Source organism: Stegodyphus dumicola, chromosome 6 (assembly GCF_044657685.1).
Source record: "Stegodyphus dumicola isolate Sdum_Otavi_A_Nest chromosome 6, ASM4465768v1".
Taxonomy (NCBI): Eukaryota; Metazoa; Arthropoda; class Arachnida; order Araneae; family Eresidae; genus Stegodyphus; species Stegodyphus dumicola.
The window spans coordinates 7,693,440-7,715,760 of NC_140773.1; the positions used below are offsets into that span (position 1 = coordinate 7,693,440).

General features: G+C 31.1%; 1 protein-coding gene across 1 annotated transcript in view; it reads right to left on the bottom strand.

Moving 5' to 3' along the window:
- Positions 1-2,840: 2,840 nt before the first annotated feature.
- LOC118191620 (solute carrier family 35 member E1 homolog) overlaps positions 2,841-22,321 on the bottom strand; it is a 28,637-nt gene continuing 9,156 nt past the window's right edge. Inside the window, exons 3-6 of the mRNA XM_035362446.2 lie at positions 18,351-18,488; positions 18,128-18,253; positions 6,539-6,784; positions 2,841-5,831 (exon numbers count right to left, since the gene is read on the bottom strand). Of these exons, the coding sequence (XP_035218337.1) occupies positions 5,625-5,831; positions 6,539-6,784; positions 18,128-18,253; positions 18,351-18,488 (717 nt within the window). The 3' untranslated portion in view covers positions 2,841-5,624. The remainder of the gene's footprint in view (positions 5,832-6,538; positions 6,785-18,127; positions 18,254-18,350; positions 18,489-22,321) is intronic.

Below are 22,321 nucleotides of genomic sequence, written 5' to 3' on the forward strand. Positions count from 1 at the left end.
GTTTAGAGATCAAAACCAATTTCCCCATTTTACAGCGATCAGAGAAAACTCATAAACATTTATTAAATAATAATATATAAAAAGTAGCATACTCTTTAAACAAGTAGTTCTTAACCAGTACAGTCCTATCCAGTCCGGAGGGCGTACGAGTCCTAAGATTAATAATAGTATTAAAAATTTCTTCGTTACTAAAAGTTTCCTCCCTTTCCTCATCTTCCCCCATATTCATTTTTTCAAAATCGCAGTCATGATAGCAATTATCTAATTTGAGTATGTCTTTAATTAAGCAATCGTACTGGTCTTCAATAGAACAATCGTCTTTTCTCAGAATCATCTTTCCTCTTCTTTTATTTGTGGCGTGTATGTACACGAGGTGTAAACTTTATTGGATATGATTCAACGCATCGAGCAATACACTGTACACACGCAGAAAATTTATCGCCCTGGAGTAGCGGGTGAATTACCATTACCATGAAATAGTGTGGAAAACGGTCTTTGGTGTTTATTTGATCGACAAACTCGTCACCTTTTAAGTATTTCCCTAGTCCCTCCAGTCAGATCTCTTCACAGTGTCCCAGGTCCATGATCCCGAAGCGCTTATTTTAAATTGACTGGAGTTTTTTTTTCTGTACGTTGGCTTTGCAATAGTCCATGCGGGAGAAGCATACATGAAAATGGTCGTGATAATATAAATTAGAAGTTTGATAATCGATGGCTAATACCGAATTCTTACCTATTATAGCGAACTGGCCCATCAGGACCACATTGGCCTTGTAAAGTATATAGCCGATGTGCGCTTTAAAAGCTGAGCGTTTGGTCGAACATCCTACCTAGGTATTTAGTTTCCTGAATTTGCCCGACTTATGCTCTTTACACATACCCTGAGACTTGTGTTAACTTGACTCCACACTTTGTGCTTTTTGAGTAACATGGAGAAGTACTTGTCTGTATGGATTTTAAATCTCTACTTACTACACCATTCTTCGACGTTATCTAACATATGCTGAAGATTTCTGAAAGCCCTGTTGGCATTCATGCATTTGTGAAGACCATCGTGTCATCAGCAAAATTGTCTTAAATCAAGTCCAGAACAGATTGTGGTAGGATAATGCTTTTGGTGCTCTGATCATCATAAAGGCATTGTTAATGCAGTTATTCATCAGATCATTAAAAGCTATCTCTGCATTAACATCACTGGATAGTATGTCGAAGAATGGACCTAGGAATTACCTGCTACCATTTAAATATTCTCTTCTACTGTTCCAAGCTAATGATTTTGTTATTTAAGTCTCCTGCAAGGATCGTACGCAGATTTGAGTTAAAGAGTTGATCCAGTGCTAATTCCTTTGTTAGGAGGGTTGTAGGCAGCGATGAAAATCATTAGCTGCACCTGACAGTTATCTATTAAAAAATGCCGATGCTAATGGTATTAACGTTAAGGAGAAGACACGGTGAGAATTTAATACTGTACTTGATGAAAATCAGGATTCCTCCTTTCTTGTTGGTGGTCCTATCATACATTGTAATACTATTAATTTGGCGCAGAAATTTAATCGCACCTGTTTAGGTGCGTTTCATTCCCAAGAAAAATGCCCACATTGTGTTCAGGGATAAAGAATCCGACTTCAGAGAGTTGCACTTCAATATTACAGAAGGCGGGAGACCTTAAGAAATTGTGTTCGTTTTGATGCGAACGGTCCCGCAGGACGAAAACTTCCTGATTAGAACTTATTCATTAACTCCATGATCTATATGCTACTTGCATGCTAGCTTGGGAAATGTTATCATCTTTGAACTGATTATGCAGGGATTTTAGCTGCTCAATATTTGCTAAAAATCCCAAGAAATCAAGATCGTTATTAGCATTTAATTTAATACTGACTAAATTTGTGTCATTTGTATCGTCTTTAACTAAGCCGTTAATGATTCTACTATGACTGGATGAATCTTCAACAGGGTTAAGGGTGCCTGTCATGACTTCAGGTGGTTGCCTAGCAAGTTGCTTTGGCATTTCTTATCAAGGCTATTAATTTTGATCACATGACCTAAAATCTACATAAAAGGTTATCGTCAAGGCTAACATCTGGTAATTTTAATTCCATACTGCAGCATCATTTGTTAAATAGCAGGCAAGCACAACATACATTCTTCACAGCCACACCTTAATCTATTACGGTTATGATATCATATGTTTACAAATTCTTTATACTAAGCCACCTGCCAATTAAATCTTCAGTATTCTTTGGACTGAGCGAATATGTGACGAAATGAGATACAAAGGAAAGATGCCAATCAAAAATTAAATTGGTAAGTTAAATCGAATTGAATCATAAACTAAATTACATTTTTTTGCTAGCATAACATGATTTCCTAATCTGCTTAGCGTCTAGGTCCCATTCATATCACTAGCATGCTAAAAGTTGAAAATGTGTGCTTCTCAACTATGTATAAAACTATGTAAACCATATTTTGTTCACATGCTTCAGTAATTTTACATTCAAATATGCACTCAACCAGTTTTGAATCTGAGCACTGTTTGAAAGCCCTTTATTATGCACAGCAGGTCATTTTATGTACATTTCATGTATTAAAAATGGCCACCCAGATGGGAATGTAGTTAGTGACTGACTGCTGTACCGAAGAACCAAGTTCAAATCCTGGAAAAAGCATACATTTAAATTGTCTATCTCTTCATAGGAGGCAATGATGGCCCACTTGTTAGGTGCCTCCATAATAAAGTGACCAGCGCTTGCGGTCTTAGTAATGGTCAATGCCTAAAATTAATGCCTGCCATTGGGAAAAAAAATTATTAAAAATGCAACACAAAGAATGAATACAACTTTGAATATATAAAGAATTTATTCTATAAATCTGAATATTTGGGATAGAGTTTGAAAATTTTTGAAATATTACTATAATCAACATTTGCTTCATGCCTACATTTACCCTTACATCTTCTTAGAATATAAAAACAAACATATCAGTCATGAAACAAGCAAAAATAGCTGAAAAGTTTTAAAATGTTCTAAAAATATACAATCATGATGGCAAAATTTACATACCCCCATGACTATTCATGAGTAAAATTCTCATACAGAAACTTTATATTAATGTATTTCAACAGTTGATGAAAACTGTACTCATAATGAAACATAACAATTGTTTATACTACTCATTAAATGCATAAATACATTTTTGAAACTTGAAGAAAATTTAAAACCTTTTGTTCAATGCTCTTAAATGCTTTAAGCTTAGTTTAAAAATAACATTGATAATTTTTTAAACATGAGAATAAGAATTTTCAGACTGAATTTTTTCTCCCATATGCATAATTGACATACTATTAAACTGCTACAGAAAGTTACATTTTATTAGCCTTTCAATACTTAACCAAAAATTTATTTTACAAAATATTACAAAATCAGCTACTCGCTAATTCTTTAAAATTATTTGATTTGTTTTATCTACCTCAAATAGATTCAGATAATTTATAAGAGATAAATGCCTTCTTTTCTTTATATCAAAATTTATATTTAAAACATTTATCAATCATAAAATCTATGAATTTTTAATGTGATAAATAAATGATAAATTAAAAATATTCATACTTTTAACATTATTGAAAGATAAAGGTTTCTAAAATTTAGAAAAGCAAACAACATAGTTTCAAATTTTAAATATGTGATACATACTATATAATACATATTCAACTATACGCATAAATCAAAAGAATTTGAAACTACATAAAACCCTTATTTCATGCAAAATTTACAGCAAACTTCACAAACTAATGTTAAGAATTCATTTTATGAAGTTTGGAAGTTTTACTTATGTTATTTATTTATATAAATATAATAAATAGCATTCAAGAATAATAAATGCTTATAAATTTAATTTTCAGATATTTTAACAAAACTTCATCAATTTTTCTAACTAATGGTTATCAAACATTTTTATATCTAATGAAGAAGAAAAAAAAATAAATTAAAAAGTATATAATGTAGTAGTTTAGTTAAGGTATGCATAGAAGCAATTTTATGATAAAAGCAAAAAACACAACAGCACTATATACAAATTTGAAAATTAAATACTAAAAATTCAACAATTTAAAACCAAACAATATTTACACGAAATATTCACGGCAAAAATAAATAAGTTAGATTCAAAATATTTTTAATAATAAAAATAGCAAAAATCATAATAAATATTTCCAAAAAATATTTTAAGGAAAAAACACCTAAATTATGTAAAATAACAAAATTGTTTAAGTAAATTGTAAATGTAGAACCATATTTTTAGCATACTCAGTACTGCATTATTTGTAATTAGATCACAAAAAATAAATGAAAATTTTACAAATTTATGATTAAAGTTCTATGATCAGAAGAGTATAAATATTTCATTGACAGATGATTTATTATACAAAGAACTATGAAAACATTTAGACATTTAAAAACTCAATTTAATTATAACTTACAATGTTTTAAGATTGAATATTTGAACTATACAAATAAATAAAACAAAATGCAATCCATAAGTTTATGCAAAATTATGGTAATGATGTAGTGTACAATCTAATGCTATTAGTTAATTATTTATCTATTTCTTAATGGCACCAATAAAAGTGACTATTCTTTTAATCATTTCTTTTTCCCACCACTTTATCACATGTTTGAATATGAAAGACATTGAAAGTTAAGTGGAATTAAAAATTTTGTGGGTTAAATTAATTAATAGAATCATTTTCATTCATATATTCTTCATTATTTGTATTCATTTTCATACTTAAAAACAGCATTTTAGGTGCCCCATATGAGAAAAATAATTGACTGACACTGGCACACTATATTATCGTCAAAAGTATATATGCAAGATATAACTTTAAAATTAATCTTACTGCACACAAAAAATATACTTACAGAAGAAATCTTTTGACTTTATTAAATTCTTCAAGAAAACAACTTGTATTATGAAAATCTTTTATGATACTTTCTAATAACTTCTTTTAAAATATAATCATAAATAATTATTTAACATAAAGCATCTGACAGAAATTTCAATTATTCCTTGAATGTATGTAATACTGACTGAAAAGCAAAAACCTGATCATGCACTCAGATCCTTTAGTTAACTTATACAGACATCATACAATTATTTTGCAGTATTCATACACTTACTGTCTGAAATATGCTCGTAAATTCAGATTCTCATAATGATGATAAATTAAAAACACCTGGTGGAATATAAAAGATTTCAATATCCCATAAAAGGATCAAAATAAATTTATATGGTCAATAACAGTTTAAAATGCTACTAATATTATAAATAACAATCCACACAAGATTCTATTAACAAGGAACAGATCTTTATAAACAAAATGTGCATTTTTAAGATCTACCACATCTGGAAGGTATCGAAATTTTATACATGCACAGAAATTTTAAGTATATTAATAAGTAAAATATTTTCTTTTAACAAATTTAAATTTCTATACAGTGACCAAATGGATTTTTGTTTTCCTCATGAAAAGCAAAATGAAATATAAAATATTTATAACAGTTTTTAAATCTATTAAAAAAGATGAAAATGTGAAAGGAAAATTTCATGCCTTGAAATGAATAAATTTACAAATTTTGTAAACTAGGTGAGCCATTCATTAGTTTATGCAATCGTATATATCCATTTTTCTTTGGCAGTTCAGGTGGATAGAGTTTATTTATCACAGGACTGTGATGAAAATCATCAAATTTCAAAAGTAAATTTGTTTCACTGTTTGTAGTATAGGGAAGAGATGCAGCTTTGAGTTTTGCTTGATTAGCATCATATTTAGCCTGAAAATATAAAATTTTTTCTTAATTGAGAAAACAGCACATTCAACATTTCTTACAGTTATGAGTAAATCAACTTACACACTTATATAACACTCCTGAAATCTGTGATTCTGCAGGCAGTTTCTTAAAATTTACAGGAGTGAAGAAAAAAAAAAAAAAAAAAAAAAAGACTAAAGTACTGATGAATGAACATCATTAAATATAACATTGATTACACATACTTTGAGCTAATTATTCATTTTGTTTTGCATTTCAAGACATAACAGATTTTTATTCACACAATTTTTCAAATCATAATAATTGTATTTATAAAAAAAATTCTCCAAATGCAATTTTACAAAGCTGCATTTTTATTCAACTATGATTCAGTTTTTCAACAAATTAATTACTGGACTGGAGGTTAACTCATATTCTAAACTAATGGCTATTACTAACAAATTGCTTTGGTTATAATTAAGAAATTTCTCACAGAAGTTGATAAAATAACGACACAAAAAATTGTTATATCGTTAGTCTTAGTTCTAATATTGAAGAGTAGATTCAGCTTAAAATTAAATAATAATGAAAAGTTTTAAAGCGAAACTTTTAATAAATAAGTTTATTATTTATAAACAAATTTATTAATATTAAAAATATTAAAAGTAATTTAATAATGAAATACTAATTTCATGTACATACAACAACTATAAATAATAAATTGTACTTACTTTGTTATATACAAGAACACCAAATATTGCAAGCATCATCCCAAAGAAATTAAATGCTGTAACTGGATTCCCAAGCAATATTAAAGAAACAGCAATTACAGATATTCTCTTAGCTGTACTACATACTGAATAGGTCAGAGGGGATACTAGAGAAATAATACTAAAGGCAACTATATTTTGTGCAAAATTGCAGATGCCATCCACAAATAAAAGAAATGCAATCATGAACTTGTCTTTACCCTGGAACTACAATAAGAAAAAATAATCAGAAGATATTTTAACAGTCATATAAGCATGATGGGGGTAACTAATACATACTAACTCACTAATCAATTGATATTTAAACAAATAATACTAATTTTCATAAAACTTCAACATATAACATTTTCAGGGAAATAATCTATATTTATACATGAAATTTCTTCTATAATGTTCAGGAAATTGATTTATAGTTAGCAACCAATCCAAAATATACAAATAATTAAAAAGATAAAGTGAAAAAAGAAACATACAGGAAAAGGAAATAAGAGAAAATATTTTTTCCATTGGTTAATAAACTAAATGTATATTTCATTAACTATACACACACAGTTGAGCAAAATTATGTAATACCAACATCTAGCCAACAAGTATTTTTCTTACTCTGAACCACTGAAATGATGTTCATTCAAGTTATTTGAGTTTCCCAGGCTATCTCAGAGGCTTCTAAAGCCTGGTATAACATTATAGCACGTGCTTATAATTAACAGATTTCTTTTTCTATGAGAAGAGAAGTAAGAATTTCAACCAACTCCTAGAAGTTATTACAGACAGGTATAGTTACAAGTTGAAGCAATGCCAGGACTTGTGCATTCTCAAATCTACATTGGGTATCTCCAGAACTTGCTAAATTCCGCCCAAGTTCTGATCGAGAACACGCTTAAAGGCAGGTGACAGGTGAGAGCAGGTCTGGGCAGCTTGCATAGACTAATCAGGTATCATGCGGATCCCACAATTATCTAAAGCTACACTCCGAAATCAAGAGTTTACATGGCCATACAAGGACAAAGTATCAGATTTTTCTTCATGCAGAATTAAACATTCTCCTGGTTACATCACATGTTAACACACTACTACTCACACTTGTTACATTTTATAATGTGCATTGCACTGTACTTAAGGCACATTTACAGAACTCATTGCTACACTTAATACACTATATTTTCTATGCTACATATTATACTGAACGTAACTCTTGGCAATTCAACATATATTCTAAATAATGGAATTGATTATATAAGACATAATTTGATTATACAGTACATAACTTGGTTATATTAGACATAGGTTTTGATACAGCAGGTTTAAATAAAGAGCAAAATTACACATTGCAAACAAATTACACAATTATACATATAAAGACACATTAGTTACTTTATGCTGTGCTTATAATATACAAAATACAGATAATAGATTTGAGGACACAGTACAGTCCATATTACTTTTGATTAAATAACATTATGCTAAAAATTCACTGTTGCATATATTTTGCTGTATTCTGAAAACATACCAAAAATAACTTTGTAATTAAATAATCTCCTGTTTGCATTGCACATTAACACATTGCTATATATAAAACATTCAATACATTACAATTTTTATAATACGTAATTACATTGAACATCGCACTATATTTAAGATACCTTACAAAACTTATTTGTACACTTAATACACTGTGAGTGTTAGCTATATATTACACTGAACATTACTTTTGATTATATAGCATACACACTGGTAATAACTCTTGATTATATGCAATTAATTCTTAATGCAAAGAGCTTAAACAAACTGTTAAAAATACACAATGAAAAAAATACAAAATGTGAAAACATGCAGTTGTTACTTATTGCTGTGAATGCAACATACAAAGTACAGGTGTTTTGTTTGGCAACCCACAGCATTGTATACATAAAGCATAATACACTCCATACAGAGTAATATTAACTGCTTTGTAATTATGAATATTACTCTGTATGTATTATGAATATTGCTCTCTTGAGGGCAGTGAATGATTATGAATGTTACAATCTTGAGGGCACTTCAAGGGTCTCCCACCCATCTTCTCGTACCGTCAACCATGAGAAAACTTTTGGCTTACTGTGCATACTGAAGCATACACTATGCACTTACGAACATCTATTACTTCTCCAGTATTCAAATCCAGACCCATCGGTGTGGCAGTCAGTATCACTAACCACTACACCAATTGGACAGTGATTTTTTTAGACAATAAAATGTAATGACCATAAAGGGAGTTTCCAACAGTGGAACTTCAACAGACTTGCTGTCTTTAGGGGAAATAGAAGTGCCAAAAGGAATTGAGAACAGTTTTAGATCTGGTAATGAATTGAAGTGGTCTGCTCCATTGAAATTTTTCTCCATATTAAAACTGTTATATTGTTCCTGATATGTTTAATATGTCATTCAATTGTTAAGTTTGAATAAAAAATCCCAAAAGACAAACATGTCTACTCATTCCACATGGTAGATTTTGGCAGGATTCATTCATGCTTTCAACTTAAAAAGTCCAAATTGGATGTAGTGTTACAGAATAAAAATTAATGGTGGCTGTGATGAGTTATTTGACTATGATTATGGACTATTGGATTATTTGATTATGACAAGGCCTACTAAAGGTACCTATTTTAAGAGAAAGGCTGCTTTCAAGAAGACATTTTAAGAGAAATCGGCATGCATAAATGTTATACATCAGGGAAAAAAACATCTTCATGTAGCTCACCCATTCCATAAATGAGAACAGAACTTAGAAAGAACTACAATTGTTTTATGTCCTTAGTCTCCCACCCATTAGTTTTTAACTGCTGCACTAGAGAAATTGCATTCTAATATATTTGTTTGTACATATTTTAAAATGCTTTAAATTAAAAATTTCTAAAAATATACTATTTGAAAATTTTAATTATTTTTTAAAGCTTCTGAATAAAATATCATAAACATACCAATTTTAATTACGTAAAATATTGAATAACACCCACTAAATTCTAACACTGTAACAAATGAATATCGTCAGCAACACGTTCTACTGCCGATACAGAGAAAATACCCAGTTCAATGCATGCGAGCTGCAGAAGTGAGATGTGATGATTTGAACTCACGCTCTGAACTTGAAAAGAACTATTTAATGTAATTCCTTTTTCAGTTTTATTGTTTCCCTGTATGTTGTTCTTAGGTTTTAATAAAACGACATTTAAAATTATCTCCTAATTGGTTAATTGATTTTCTAAGGATGTAATACAAGGAAAATTGGCAGCCAACTCGAGGCAGCAGTTGTTGAGTTGCAGAACGCGTTGAATTTACTTTTGTTTTGGGCTATTTCATATAGATGTTACGATAGCCATTTTGTTGTCTTATATGAAAGGAATGGATCTTCTTACCCCAGAGATGCATTGCTAACATCTACCCCAATGTGTATAAATAAGATAAGTAATCTTGACTTAAAACTATTGAATAATATTTGATTATTTGTAGTATTAGAATTTTAATTGATACTAAGTTTTGACAAATGTGTGAATTGTAAGCATCGTGAACTAGTAGTGTTTATTTCTAGTTATTGCGAAGTTGATTTCTTTTGTATGACCCTAAGTGCTTAAAATTAACAACAATATCTAAGGACTGAGGGACGAATTTAAATACATTTAAAATTCAAACAAGTATAAAATTAGAACATTAGGCTTTAACAGCCATAGTGTGTGAACTATAACTGAGACTTTACGACTGTGTTTAAATTTCGCAAAAGAAAAAATGTCCTTTTTTGGTAGGGTGAGAAAAGAAGATTTAAAACTTCTTGCCCTTGAACTGGATTTAGTCGTGGCAGACAATCTAGAAGTGATACAATGAAAAGAACTCGTAACGAAATCCGATAGTTACAATGAAGATTTAATGAAACATATGTTAATATAACAACAAACAAGCTGAATTAGAACATACTGCTCAAGAAGAAGCTGCTAAGAAAGAGAAATTAAGCAAAGAAAAAGAAGAAGAGCGAGCTTATGAATTGGAACTTTTGAGACTTCAACTTGAAGTTCAGAAGACACCCCTCTCCACTACAGCAGGTCCTGTTGTTGAGATTGAAATAATTTAAAAAAAAAAAAAAAAAAAAAAAAAAAAAAAAAAAAAAAGGGATTTTGAGAAAATTTTACCTAAATATGATCCTAAGGATAATGACATGGCCTTGTTCCTAAATCTTTTTGAGAGACAACTAAAGTTTCTAAAGGTTCCATATTTAGTGGGATCATTACCAACTGAAATTGGAAAATTGATTACTCGTGAGCCAGAAGAGGAATCAAGAGATTACCAAAAGATGAAGAAAATACTTCCAAAGAGATAATAAGTTCACCGCTGATAAATTCTGACAACTGTTCACTCTACATCGGAAGAAAACAGAAACTACTTGGCGTGATTTCCACTTTGAACTGACCAGTTATTTTGAAAATTGGCTTAGAGATTTAAGCATTACAAAATTTGATGATTTGAAGCAGCTCATTATAGCTGACCAAATAAAAAAAGAGAGTTTCTCAAGTAATAAGAGATCACTTTTTGGACATTTGGCCGAACTTAAACTCGACCGCAAAATTAGCAGAAAAGTTGGACACTTACGATTGTTTACATAATAATCAAAGCAAAGTAGCAATCTCACCAAATTGAAAGAAAACTTCCATTTTGAAAGGTGGTATCCCAAAATCCACACCAGTGAAGAAGACATATACCAATGCAACAGATACACCAACCCTCTCTTGCTATGGTTGTGGCAAAGTTAAATTTGCTACATCAAAATGCCCAGATTGTCAGCAGCCTCAGCTCGTTTTGACAATACTTGTATACAAAAATTAGGCACTAGCCATGCCAAAATGCCCAGATCTCAGCCTCAGCTCGTTTTGACAATATTTGTATACAAAATTTAGGCACTACTAAGACAACTGCAGTGATGAATATCTCCATCAATGGAATATATGACACAACTTGTGCGGTTAGTGCAGCAAGTCATTCAATTGCTGGTGAATAACTGTACCAAATCTTGAAAGAAGATGGGGTAGAGTTCGAGAAATCCTTTTGCACTGTTTGTCTTACTGATGCCAAGCCAAACAATGAAAGATTTTTACACAACTTGTGTGAAACTTGGCCTTGAAGGACGGACCTTCCCTTTGACACTGATAGCTCTTCCTGATGCTACAGGTAATCAAACACTTCTTGGAGAAAACTTCCTAAAGGAAGCTGGTGTAGTTCTAAACATTTGTGAGCAAAAGTGGCTTTTTGGTGACAATCCAAATAAATATTTTCCATTTGCTGAAAGATTTCAAGTCCAATCCTGTGACATGTCAACAAATCCTTGCCTAATACGTCCAGACGAAGGTGAAAATCTAACTGAAGAGCAGCGAAAACGATTGAATGTCTTATTAGAGAAATACAAAACTACGTTCTCTATAAGGGAAAACCAACTCCTTACATCAAGCACCGAATTGATACAGGTGATTCATCTCCAGTAGCTACAACTCCTTATACAACAATTACAGTAAAAAGTCTGTAATCCGGACTCGTCGGGACTTCAGCGATTCTGGATTAAGGATTTTTCTGGATTATAGATCCTCAATTTAAATCTGGTAAGATGGCATGCAATAATTATACAATTAAAAATATGAAACCGTAATTTATGAAATAAAGAGCAATTATGATCTAAAATTTACAAAAAAAAAAAAAAAAAAAAAAAAAAAAAAACCTTAATATTTATTTGTTTACTTTATTAAACATTTCTTTCAATGTAAGTTGTTTAAGTTGCTTTGTTTTTTGTGCTAAACGAGCATGCGCAACATTAAATGAGCATGCGTAAATGCATTACAATTATGCGCATGCGTAAAGCATACACACACACAAAAAAAGTTTGTGGCTTTGAGGTCCGGATTATAGATCATTCCGGATAATGGACGTCCGGATTACAGACTTTGTACTGTATAACCTACCAAACTATCTCCAGCAAGAAAAGAGATTTTGAAGAAAGAAATAAGATGTACCCTCCATACAAAACTGCCTTTGTATGTTAGTTTAGAGTTTATAGATTCACCAGGATGCCTTTTGGATTGAAGATGGCACCAGCCACTTTCCAAAGATTAATGGATGTTTTCCGGAACGGGTTAACACTCTTACTTATCACCACATATTATTGTGATATCTTCTACTTTTGAGAAGCATCTCGAAAACTTGCATTTAGTATTTGATAGACTCTTAAAATGCAAGCTTAATACCAATCGAATCAAATGTCATTGTGCTTGTTCTAAAGTGAAATATCTTGGACATTATATCGTAAGTTCTGCAATTGAAGTAGACCCTGCCAAAATAAAAGTCACTCAACAAATTTCTTCACCAAAGAATGTGAAACATGTACAGAGTGTCCCTCAGACTTGCAGCTGGTATCGATGCTACATTCCTAATTTTGAGTAATCTACTGAAGAAGCACTCCACTTGGAAATGGAGACCAAGAGAGAACATTTCTAAGAATGCTGCATAAAAGAAACAACAAGACAATCCTTCCTCTGGCTAATCATTGAGACGTCTTCATAGCCGGGGAGGGGGAGACTGTAACAAATGAATATCGTTGGCAATGCGCTCTACTGAATATACAGAGAAAATACTCAGTTCAACGTGTGCGAACTGCAGAAGTGAGATGCAATTGATTGAACTCATGCTCTGAACTTTAAAAAACTATTTAATGTAATTCCTTTGTCAGTTTATCATTATCCTGTATGTTGTTGTTAGGTGTTAATAAAACATCATTTAAAATTATCTCCGAATTGATTCATTGATTTTCTACGGATATAATAAAAAACTAAGTTTATTAATTAGATTTTATATATTTAAAAATAAGTTAAGGAACTTTTCATGGTATTAAATGTATAATACAAGTTTTTTTATTAAACTTTTATTAAATTTAAATTGGTTATTGCTGTATGAAATGGAAATAAGTGAAGACTATACATAAATTGTATTTAATTACATTGCCAATAGAAATTTCCTGTTACAATACCTTTCTAAATGCATTTTAAAATTTTACCTTTTTAAATACCAATTTAATTGAGCTTATATAACTTTCTAATATTTTGAAGAGAGATTAATTTGGCTAAAATTTCTTTTGGTAAGTTTTTATTCCAGGAAGTAAAGATGATGCTTTTTCTCACAGAGGTAAAAAAAACTTGTAACAAATTTTAAAATATGCATATAACACAGAAAAAAAGCACTTTGAAAAACATAACAGGATTTTAAAACACTATGAGTTTTTAATTTTATATTAAACTTTCATATATATTTTGACACAGGTAATGGTTTGGTGAAAATTGTTTCTTTTCTTTTTTAATCTTTGATGCTATAAATAAACAGAAGTGTGAATCACAGAAGAAAATTAGAAATATAATCTAGAAATGGATATTTTATTTTAAAAATATATGCATTAAAATTAATTTTACAGGAATCAGAATTATTTAAATCTTCTCACCATATGATGCAAATTTCAATGAATTGCTAATTTTAACATGGCTTGAATGAATTTAGCAAAAGTACTGGCTCAGACATACAAAATGCTAAAAATATTAGGCATTTTAGCCTTGTGTTGCTTAACCCCTCAACAAAAGCATATTTTCAAAAAACTGTAAAACAAGTGCCTAACTGTTTATTCAAGAAAGTTGTTTAAAAATAAGTGCATGAAAAATATATGTATTCATTTTGAATTTTCAGAATTTTTAAAATTTGAAATCAAGAAAATATGTGTAATAAAAAATAATTTTTTCTGGGTATAATAAATGGACTTTTTAAAAATGTTTTTGATGTATTTCAACATTCCAGTCCGGAAATATCATGGGCATGAGAAAAATATAAAAAAGAAGAGGGTGAAACTTCACCTCATAATTTTGACAGAAGCGAGAAGGAAGGAGTTAAGGATATAATATCTGAATCTCTCTCTCTCTCTCTACAGAAATGAATAAATACAAAATAAATACAAAAAACAGTTCAAAACCTAATCCAATTGTGTGCTGATAGCAGTAACAACAGGAGGTATAAATGCAAAATAAAATAAAAAATATGTTTAAAATTCATCACCCATTAAATTTAGTTAATTAACATCAAAGTCACAGTTCAGACTCAACTTTCACTTGAACCACCAGTATTATTTACTGTTTCTATACTGCTGCCTACAATAACTCAAATTCTTCTCACTTTACTGCACCCATGTCAATTTTAAAATGGATACTGGAAACAGTACATTATGCTCCCTTTCTGTATTAATTGGACATTGGTTTAATTTCCATTAATTTTAGGTTGGTTTTGATTAAAGTTATTATTAACTAGCAGTTTTGCTGCCAGCCTTTGTCTGGCTTTTAAATGTACTGGGAAAATGGCTGAGGGAAAACCAAACATTAAACTTAAAAACTGTGTAGAATTTTACTCTGCAGAACAACTTCATAAAAAAAATTATTATGTATAACAAAATTACAATGAAATAAGCAATATTCCTTAATACAAATAAATTAACCAACTTCCCTTTGCAAAATCTTAAGAACTCAAATGGTATAAAGGAGGTTATAAGAACTTTGTTTCCTAAAAAAAGATAACATGAAAGTAACTCAAAAAACATAAAATTCCGTGCAGAATTTTACTCTGCAGAACAATTTTTCAAAAAAAAAAAAAAAAAAAAAAAAAAAAAAAAAAAAAAAAATCAATAAAAATGCATTATATATATACAAAAATGACAATGAAATATGCCAATCTCTTAAAAACAGTGACACAAGAAATATGATGAAAAATTGTTGCCAAACCCATATTTCTAAAAGAATGAAACTATTCAAAATGATGCGATTTCATCAAAAATCTATCAACAACAATAAGACAGGGAAATTGTTGCCAAAATCACATTTTTAAAGATGTGAGATGTGAGAAGTGTACTCAGAAGTTTCATTTAGAAAATTCTTTAAAAATACAAAATATTATCACTTTTCCAAAATTCTTTTTGTAAAAGCAGTTGCAAGGATGAAAGTTTAACGTGTCCAAAAATCAAAGAAAAATAAACTGTACCTTTTTAAAAATAAACCTTTTTAGAAAAAATCCCGTTGAAAAAGTGTTAAGCTCACTTTGTTAAATAAATTTGTATTTAATCGATTTATTGAAACACGAAATTTATTTTAAGTTTGTAAAATAGCTAAGTGCCTACGTTTCATGACGATGTGAAAATGGAGTGTGTAGAGTAAAATCTCGCTTTCCTATAGCCTATAGCCCATTATGTCTCAAAGTGACGCAATTTCGTCACAAAACATAAAATAAAAAAAATTCGAATTTCGATAAAAAATCGCTTCGAAGTGCACTGGCTTTTGTCTAGATGCTCCTATGTACCAAATTTCGTAGCCATGGGTCTATTAGCTTATGCGCTGCGCGAACGAAAGACACCAACACACACACAGACTCTTTCTTTTATTATATGTAGAGATTATAGTTATCTTAATTTTATAAACTATTAGGTTGATTTCGATTAAAATTATTATTAATTATAGTTATTTTACTTTTTTATGTTATAAATTTTAAAAATAAAACTTTATTTTTATATTCTAATTTTGACAGTTTTATGCTGATATATAGATGTACAGAGAGAGATAATACATGGATTATTGATTGTAATTTTATTTTAGCTGGTACTGAAATTAAAAAATGTAGGACATGGACTTGTAAGTTTATTTAATTTTTCTTTTTTATTCATTTTGGAGTGGTTTTATTACTTAAGAGGTTATCACGCATGGCTACATTCCCTGCTAGATGGGACTTTTCTGAGAAATGAGATTCTGGCAGCACTGATTTAAATGGGAGGATTCCTAGAAAAAAAGAGCCCCGCCTGAAGCAAAGTCCTGCCTAGCTAAAGAAACAATGTTGCGGCTATACGGGATTTTTTCAAACCTCACTGAAAATGTCTCGGCTGGACCTCAGTCCCGGGTAGAGAACCCCAATCAGAGAAAAGTTCTGCTTCTGAAGCCTCACATGATCCTCTATCTGAGCGATAATCGATTAGTGTTTGGCGTTCAAGTCTTTGTAGTAAGTTAAAATGGTAACCTAGCTACGTGGATTTCCTGGAATTGTACGGGTTCTGAGAATTGTCCCTTTCGACATCAAGTCCCGCGTAGCTGAAACATAATGTGATTGGGACCTTTAGTGGTTCACCACACACTAAGACTTTTCTTAAGGGGCTAATTATTTTTAAAACTTGATAGATTAGATTTTTACTAATACTGCAATATACATAATAGTTACTTGCACTGGCCTACATGCAACTTATTTTATTTTAAATGCATATTTTAAATACTTCTTTTAATTTATAACCTAAATGCTTACAAGTTTCATACAGAAATCACTTTCTATTAAATATGACACAGGGAAGAATTTGGAGATGTATTATACTTTAAGCAAAACAAAAGGAAGAGGAAAATACTAAAGCCTTAATGTTGTCATTTCAAGAGTGGTTTGGTTTATTTAAGTAAGGCAAAGCTCAGGAAGGCTATCTGCATAAGTGGAGGGATGCCTTCATGGAGTACTTTCTACGGATGACTCGTACACATTACATATGGAAAAAGCATGAAAATGCCTATGCAGCCAGTCTGCTCATCGGGATTTGAACCTCTGACGGAACTACCAGTGCTCAGCAACTTTCATTTCCAGAATGAAAAAAAATGTAAAGACAAAATTTACATACACAGCAGATAATTTTTCTAGGCATTCATAGAAATAAAAATTGCCAAAAAGAATTAGAAAGCTATTTTTAAATTTACTACTTTAAGAAGTGTAAAACAAAAATTAAAAAATTCCAGATTAAGAAAAGGACAAAGTGATGAATGCTGATGCAACTGTAAATTTAAGAAATGTTAATAAATTTAAAAGTAATTTAAAAGACATTGTATATGATCTGAAAGACCTCGAGTCAAGAACAGTGTTTATTGGTTTGTTTTATGTAATTATGGGAAAGCCTCGAGGGCTATCTGCCTGAGGGGAGGGATGCCTTTGTGGAGGACTTTCAACAGGAAACTGGCTCATATATACTTTACACATTGGCAAAACCATGAAAACGTCCATGCAGCCAGCTCGTTCACGGAATTCAAGTCTCGGACCGAACTACCAGTATTCAGCGACTTTACCGCTTGGCCACTGGTGGGCCAGTGTTTATTGAATTTCATTCCTAAAATATATAAGGAGAATTGTTAAAAATACAGACTGCAGTGCAACTGGATAATTACCTCAAATGACAAATAATTGAATTGAAAAAGATAGCCAGAAAAACTAATAAGAATACTAATCAGACATTAAAGATATAATTTGCTTTTGAAGATGCATGTTTTTAAGAATGTCATGTAATGTACTAATATTAAACTATATGAAATAATCCAGCAAATTTAAAGGAAACAAAGCATAAGTTTACATATTATTGATGATAATAGATTTATTCCTGTCACTGATAATACTAAAAGGAAAAATAAAATACTATGATAAAAATAGCAAAGTCAAAATTATTACCAGATTTTCATCAAACAGTATAGTCCAGAAATCATAAATAAACCAAACAGGTAAGAAGAAGACAAGGGCAAGTCGTGCAAGAATATGTAATAGTCTTAGGTGATGTATGCCTGTTTCAGTCAGCACCTAGTTGAAAAAATTAAAATTTATTGCACTGTACTCTTATAAAAAGAAAACAAAACTCTTAAACTAATAATAACATGGATTTAAAACTAAACCTCACCTTTTTAGAAAATATATGTTGCAATGAAAATCCCATAGTGGAAAGAAGGGCACTTATCAAACCTATCATGTTAAAAGATATTTCAGATGCTGTCGCTATTAAAACACCAATAATTATTGGTATCAAGGAAATATACACCTACAAAATACAAAAGATTATATTAAAATTAAACACACTGTTTGAAATGACTATAACACATAAACATGAAGTGAGAAAAATTATAGAAAACTTGAATCCCTTATTCTAATCAAAATCACAAATATTAAAATATTCAGTACTTCCTTGTTATAGTATGCCCTGAGAGTGAATTGCTAATCAATTGAGATATTTTGGCAAAACCAGGTATTCTTGTACCTTGTCAGCATACGTATATAATAGCATCATGTTGCACTTTTGCTATGATCATGTCATCTTATATTAGCATCGCGTTTCATTTTTCCTAGAGATTTTGAATTGGTAAAAATTGTAAAAAGAAGAATGACCTCCCTGTTGGAAATTGGATCTGTGGTTTCAGAATATTGTTTATCACTATCATTAGATTTATGTATTCTTTGGCAAAAAAGCTGACATCCATCAAATGGTGTGGCAAATAGCTTAATAACTGTGAAAATGTTGCAATTGGTTGGAACAATTACATGCAGAAAGTGTGTTTTCTAAGATTCAATGGATAAACAGGCAAAGTTTCAATGGGCCAAAGCAGTTGAAATCAATTACAGTTTGTTTGTATTTCATATGAAGAACAGTAGCAGAGAATTCCCACAGCAGTGGAGTTTTGGAGGAATATGCTGGAAAAATGGCAAAAGCTTTGTCATTCAAATTTTGAATAGAGATGCTGGTACACTTCTGGAGAAAATTTAACATATGCAAGATGGATGAAGGGATATGAAACAGAGAAACTTGAAGAGGCTGGCTACAGTCACTTTACTGTGAACTGTAAGTACAGTTCTTTAATCCTAATAATGGATGTTCGCAATCAAAATGTGGAAAGAATGTGGGATTTAGCCAAGTAGTATAGTAAAAAAGACCTGTGGAACATGGCTCAGCATCACCTTGAATCATATCTTTCGGAATTAATGGTGGAGAAAGTACACAAGAAAAAAATTACGTTACTGACAAATTGATGAAAATAATTTTAGACATATCGAATAATTATTAAAAATAATCTGAGGAACTAACATACGAGTATTATTATAGATTGTGTGATTTATTTTTTCATTCATGTTTCACGATCTTGGCAAAATAGCTGCGATCTTGGCATAAGCCTAAGGTCGCCAAATAATGTTGGGGCCACCATAATCAGGAAGTAACAATAATTCTGTACATATTTCAGAACACATATGTAAATGGTTTATATAAATAAGCTTGCATTAAAATTATTTCCTTAACTCAATAATTAACATAAGATAGAAAACATGAGCATACTGATTATTAAATATTGCAGCATTAACGATAATGGATTCTCTGTCTCTCTTTTTTTTAAAATAAAGAAAGTCATAGCTGAAATGCTTGAAATTTCAGAACACGTATGTAAATGGTTTCATATAAATATGCTTGCTTTAAAATTATTTTCTAAACTCAATCATTAACATAACATAGAAAAAAAAAAAGGCATACTGATTATTAAATATTGTAGATTCTCTCTCTCTTTTTTTAAATAAAGGAAGTCATAACTGAAATGCTTGAAAAGCACAAATTTATACCATTTATACCAGGTAAACACTGCTAAAGTGTCATCACGCATTAAAAAAAAAAGTTTTGTACTAGGTACATAGAACATCTTTTTTGAAATAAAGATTTAAATTATTATGTGCATTTATGGCTTTTAAATCACTCATTTTTTTAAACAGTATTGAACTGATTAAATTTAAAAGAGAAATATAAGGTCTTGCACTTTTCTGGATGACAAAAGTGGAAACTGGCTAAGTAAGAGAGCACATGAAAAGTACATTCAAGGTCTTGCATTTCATGAAGTGTACACAATGTAAAGGACTGCGGTTAATCTTTGGATTAAGGTAACTTGGCGATTTTTTGGTGAAAATTTGGCGACCAACCCTGCTACAGCAACCTGCTAGTTTTTGTTTGGAAGCCATTTTGTTTTCACGAAGTAAAGGCATTTTTTTTTTTAAACTCAATATTTTTTTCCAACAATCTGCTAGCCGAATTACGCTTATGCTAGAACTTTTATGGAACAAAAAGTGCTTAATCATGACAAAGATTAGGTGCGAAACTGGGAGAAAGTGCAGAATCGCAAACTGCTTGCCGCATTTTTAAGAATTGCACATACACGGTATCCATGTATACGTCAACCTATTTTCACTTAAAAAAACATCCCAGAATTGCACAAAAATGGCATTGCGCACACTCTTGACTTTATCCATGTATACTGCTAAAGTCCTAGCTAGTAACCTTTACCGCCTTACCAAAATGTCACCAAACTACCTGTTACCATATTCCAAAGATTAGCCAGGACTGCTTTTAATTCTTTTCACACTTAGTGGTCTGTTTTCGAGGTATGACCCTGTCTACATAGTAATTACATAGCAACCAGAATCAAAGCATCTCCGGCTAATCTTCGGAATATGGTACAGTCAAAAGTCTTTAATCCGGACTCGTCGGGACTTCGGCGATTCCGGATTATCGATTTTTCCGGATTATAGATCATCAGTTTAAATCTGGTAAGATGGCATGCAGAAATTATAAAATTAAAAATATGAAACCGTAATTTATAAAATAATGAGCAATTATGATCTAAAGGGTATCAAAATTTACCAAAAAAGAAGCCTAATATTTATTTGTTTACTTTATTAAACATTTCTTTCAACGCGCGGATGCGTAAAGCATACCTTACGCATAGCCGAAATTAGAAAATTGCAACCAGAAAACTATTTGATTTGTATTCGTGATATTTATAATGACGAGGAATTTGATTTAAATCATATCAAAGACGGAGTACATCGAAATTAAATACTACATTTAGTAAGGAATTATAAGCACAATAAAATAAAAACATCTGCCCTGAAGATAACGATAGTGTTGACAGATCCAACTTCCAGTTCATTGCGCGCCGCGACGTCCCCCCCCCCCGCGCAGAGCAGCGTGAAATTGATAAACAGATTTCGGAACAGTTAGATAAACAAAGGATATGCTTTTATCCATTTTTTGTAGCAATTCGTTTTTTGTTTGATGGACATCGAAACATACTTTCGTTTTCTAGATCCTTTGGGAGCTCCAGCATCGGAAATTCTATTTGACATAATCGAAAGTTCAAGCTTACTTTTAGAAAATTGCTCTTACAGTCTGCAAAAAATAATAAGCCGGATCCAATTCAAGATTAAGGAACAACGCAATTATCAACATTAACTGAAATAGATAATTAGATAATTTTAGTTTATACCGTCCGTTATACATTAAACGCGCATGCGAAAACGTATTCTGCACTTGCGCACACGCATATGCGCAGTAGTCAAGGTCTTACGTGCACGCGTAAAACGCCTGTGCGCATTTGCCAACGCGGCGCATGCGCAGAAAGTTTTTAGCTTTGAGGTCCGGATTATAGATCATTCCGGATTACGGGTGTCCGAATTAACGACTTTTGACTGTAATAGGTAATTTGGCGACATTTTGGTAAGGCGATAAAGGTTACTAGCTAGGACTTTAGCAGTGAACATGGATATAGTCAAGAGTGTGTGCAATGCCATTTTTGTGCAATTCTGGGATTTTTTTAAAATGAAAATAGGTCGACGTGTACATGGATGATACAGTGTATGTGCAATTCTTAAAAACGCGGCAAGCAGTGGGCGATTCTGCACTTTCTCACAATTTCGCACCTAATCTTCGTCATGATTAAGCACTTTTGTTCCATAAAAGTTCTAGCATAAGCATAATTCGGCTAGCAGATTGTTGGAAAAAAATGTCGAGTTAAAAAAAAAAAAAAAAAAAATGCCTTTACTTCGTGAAAACAAAATGGCATC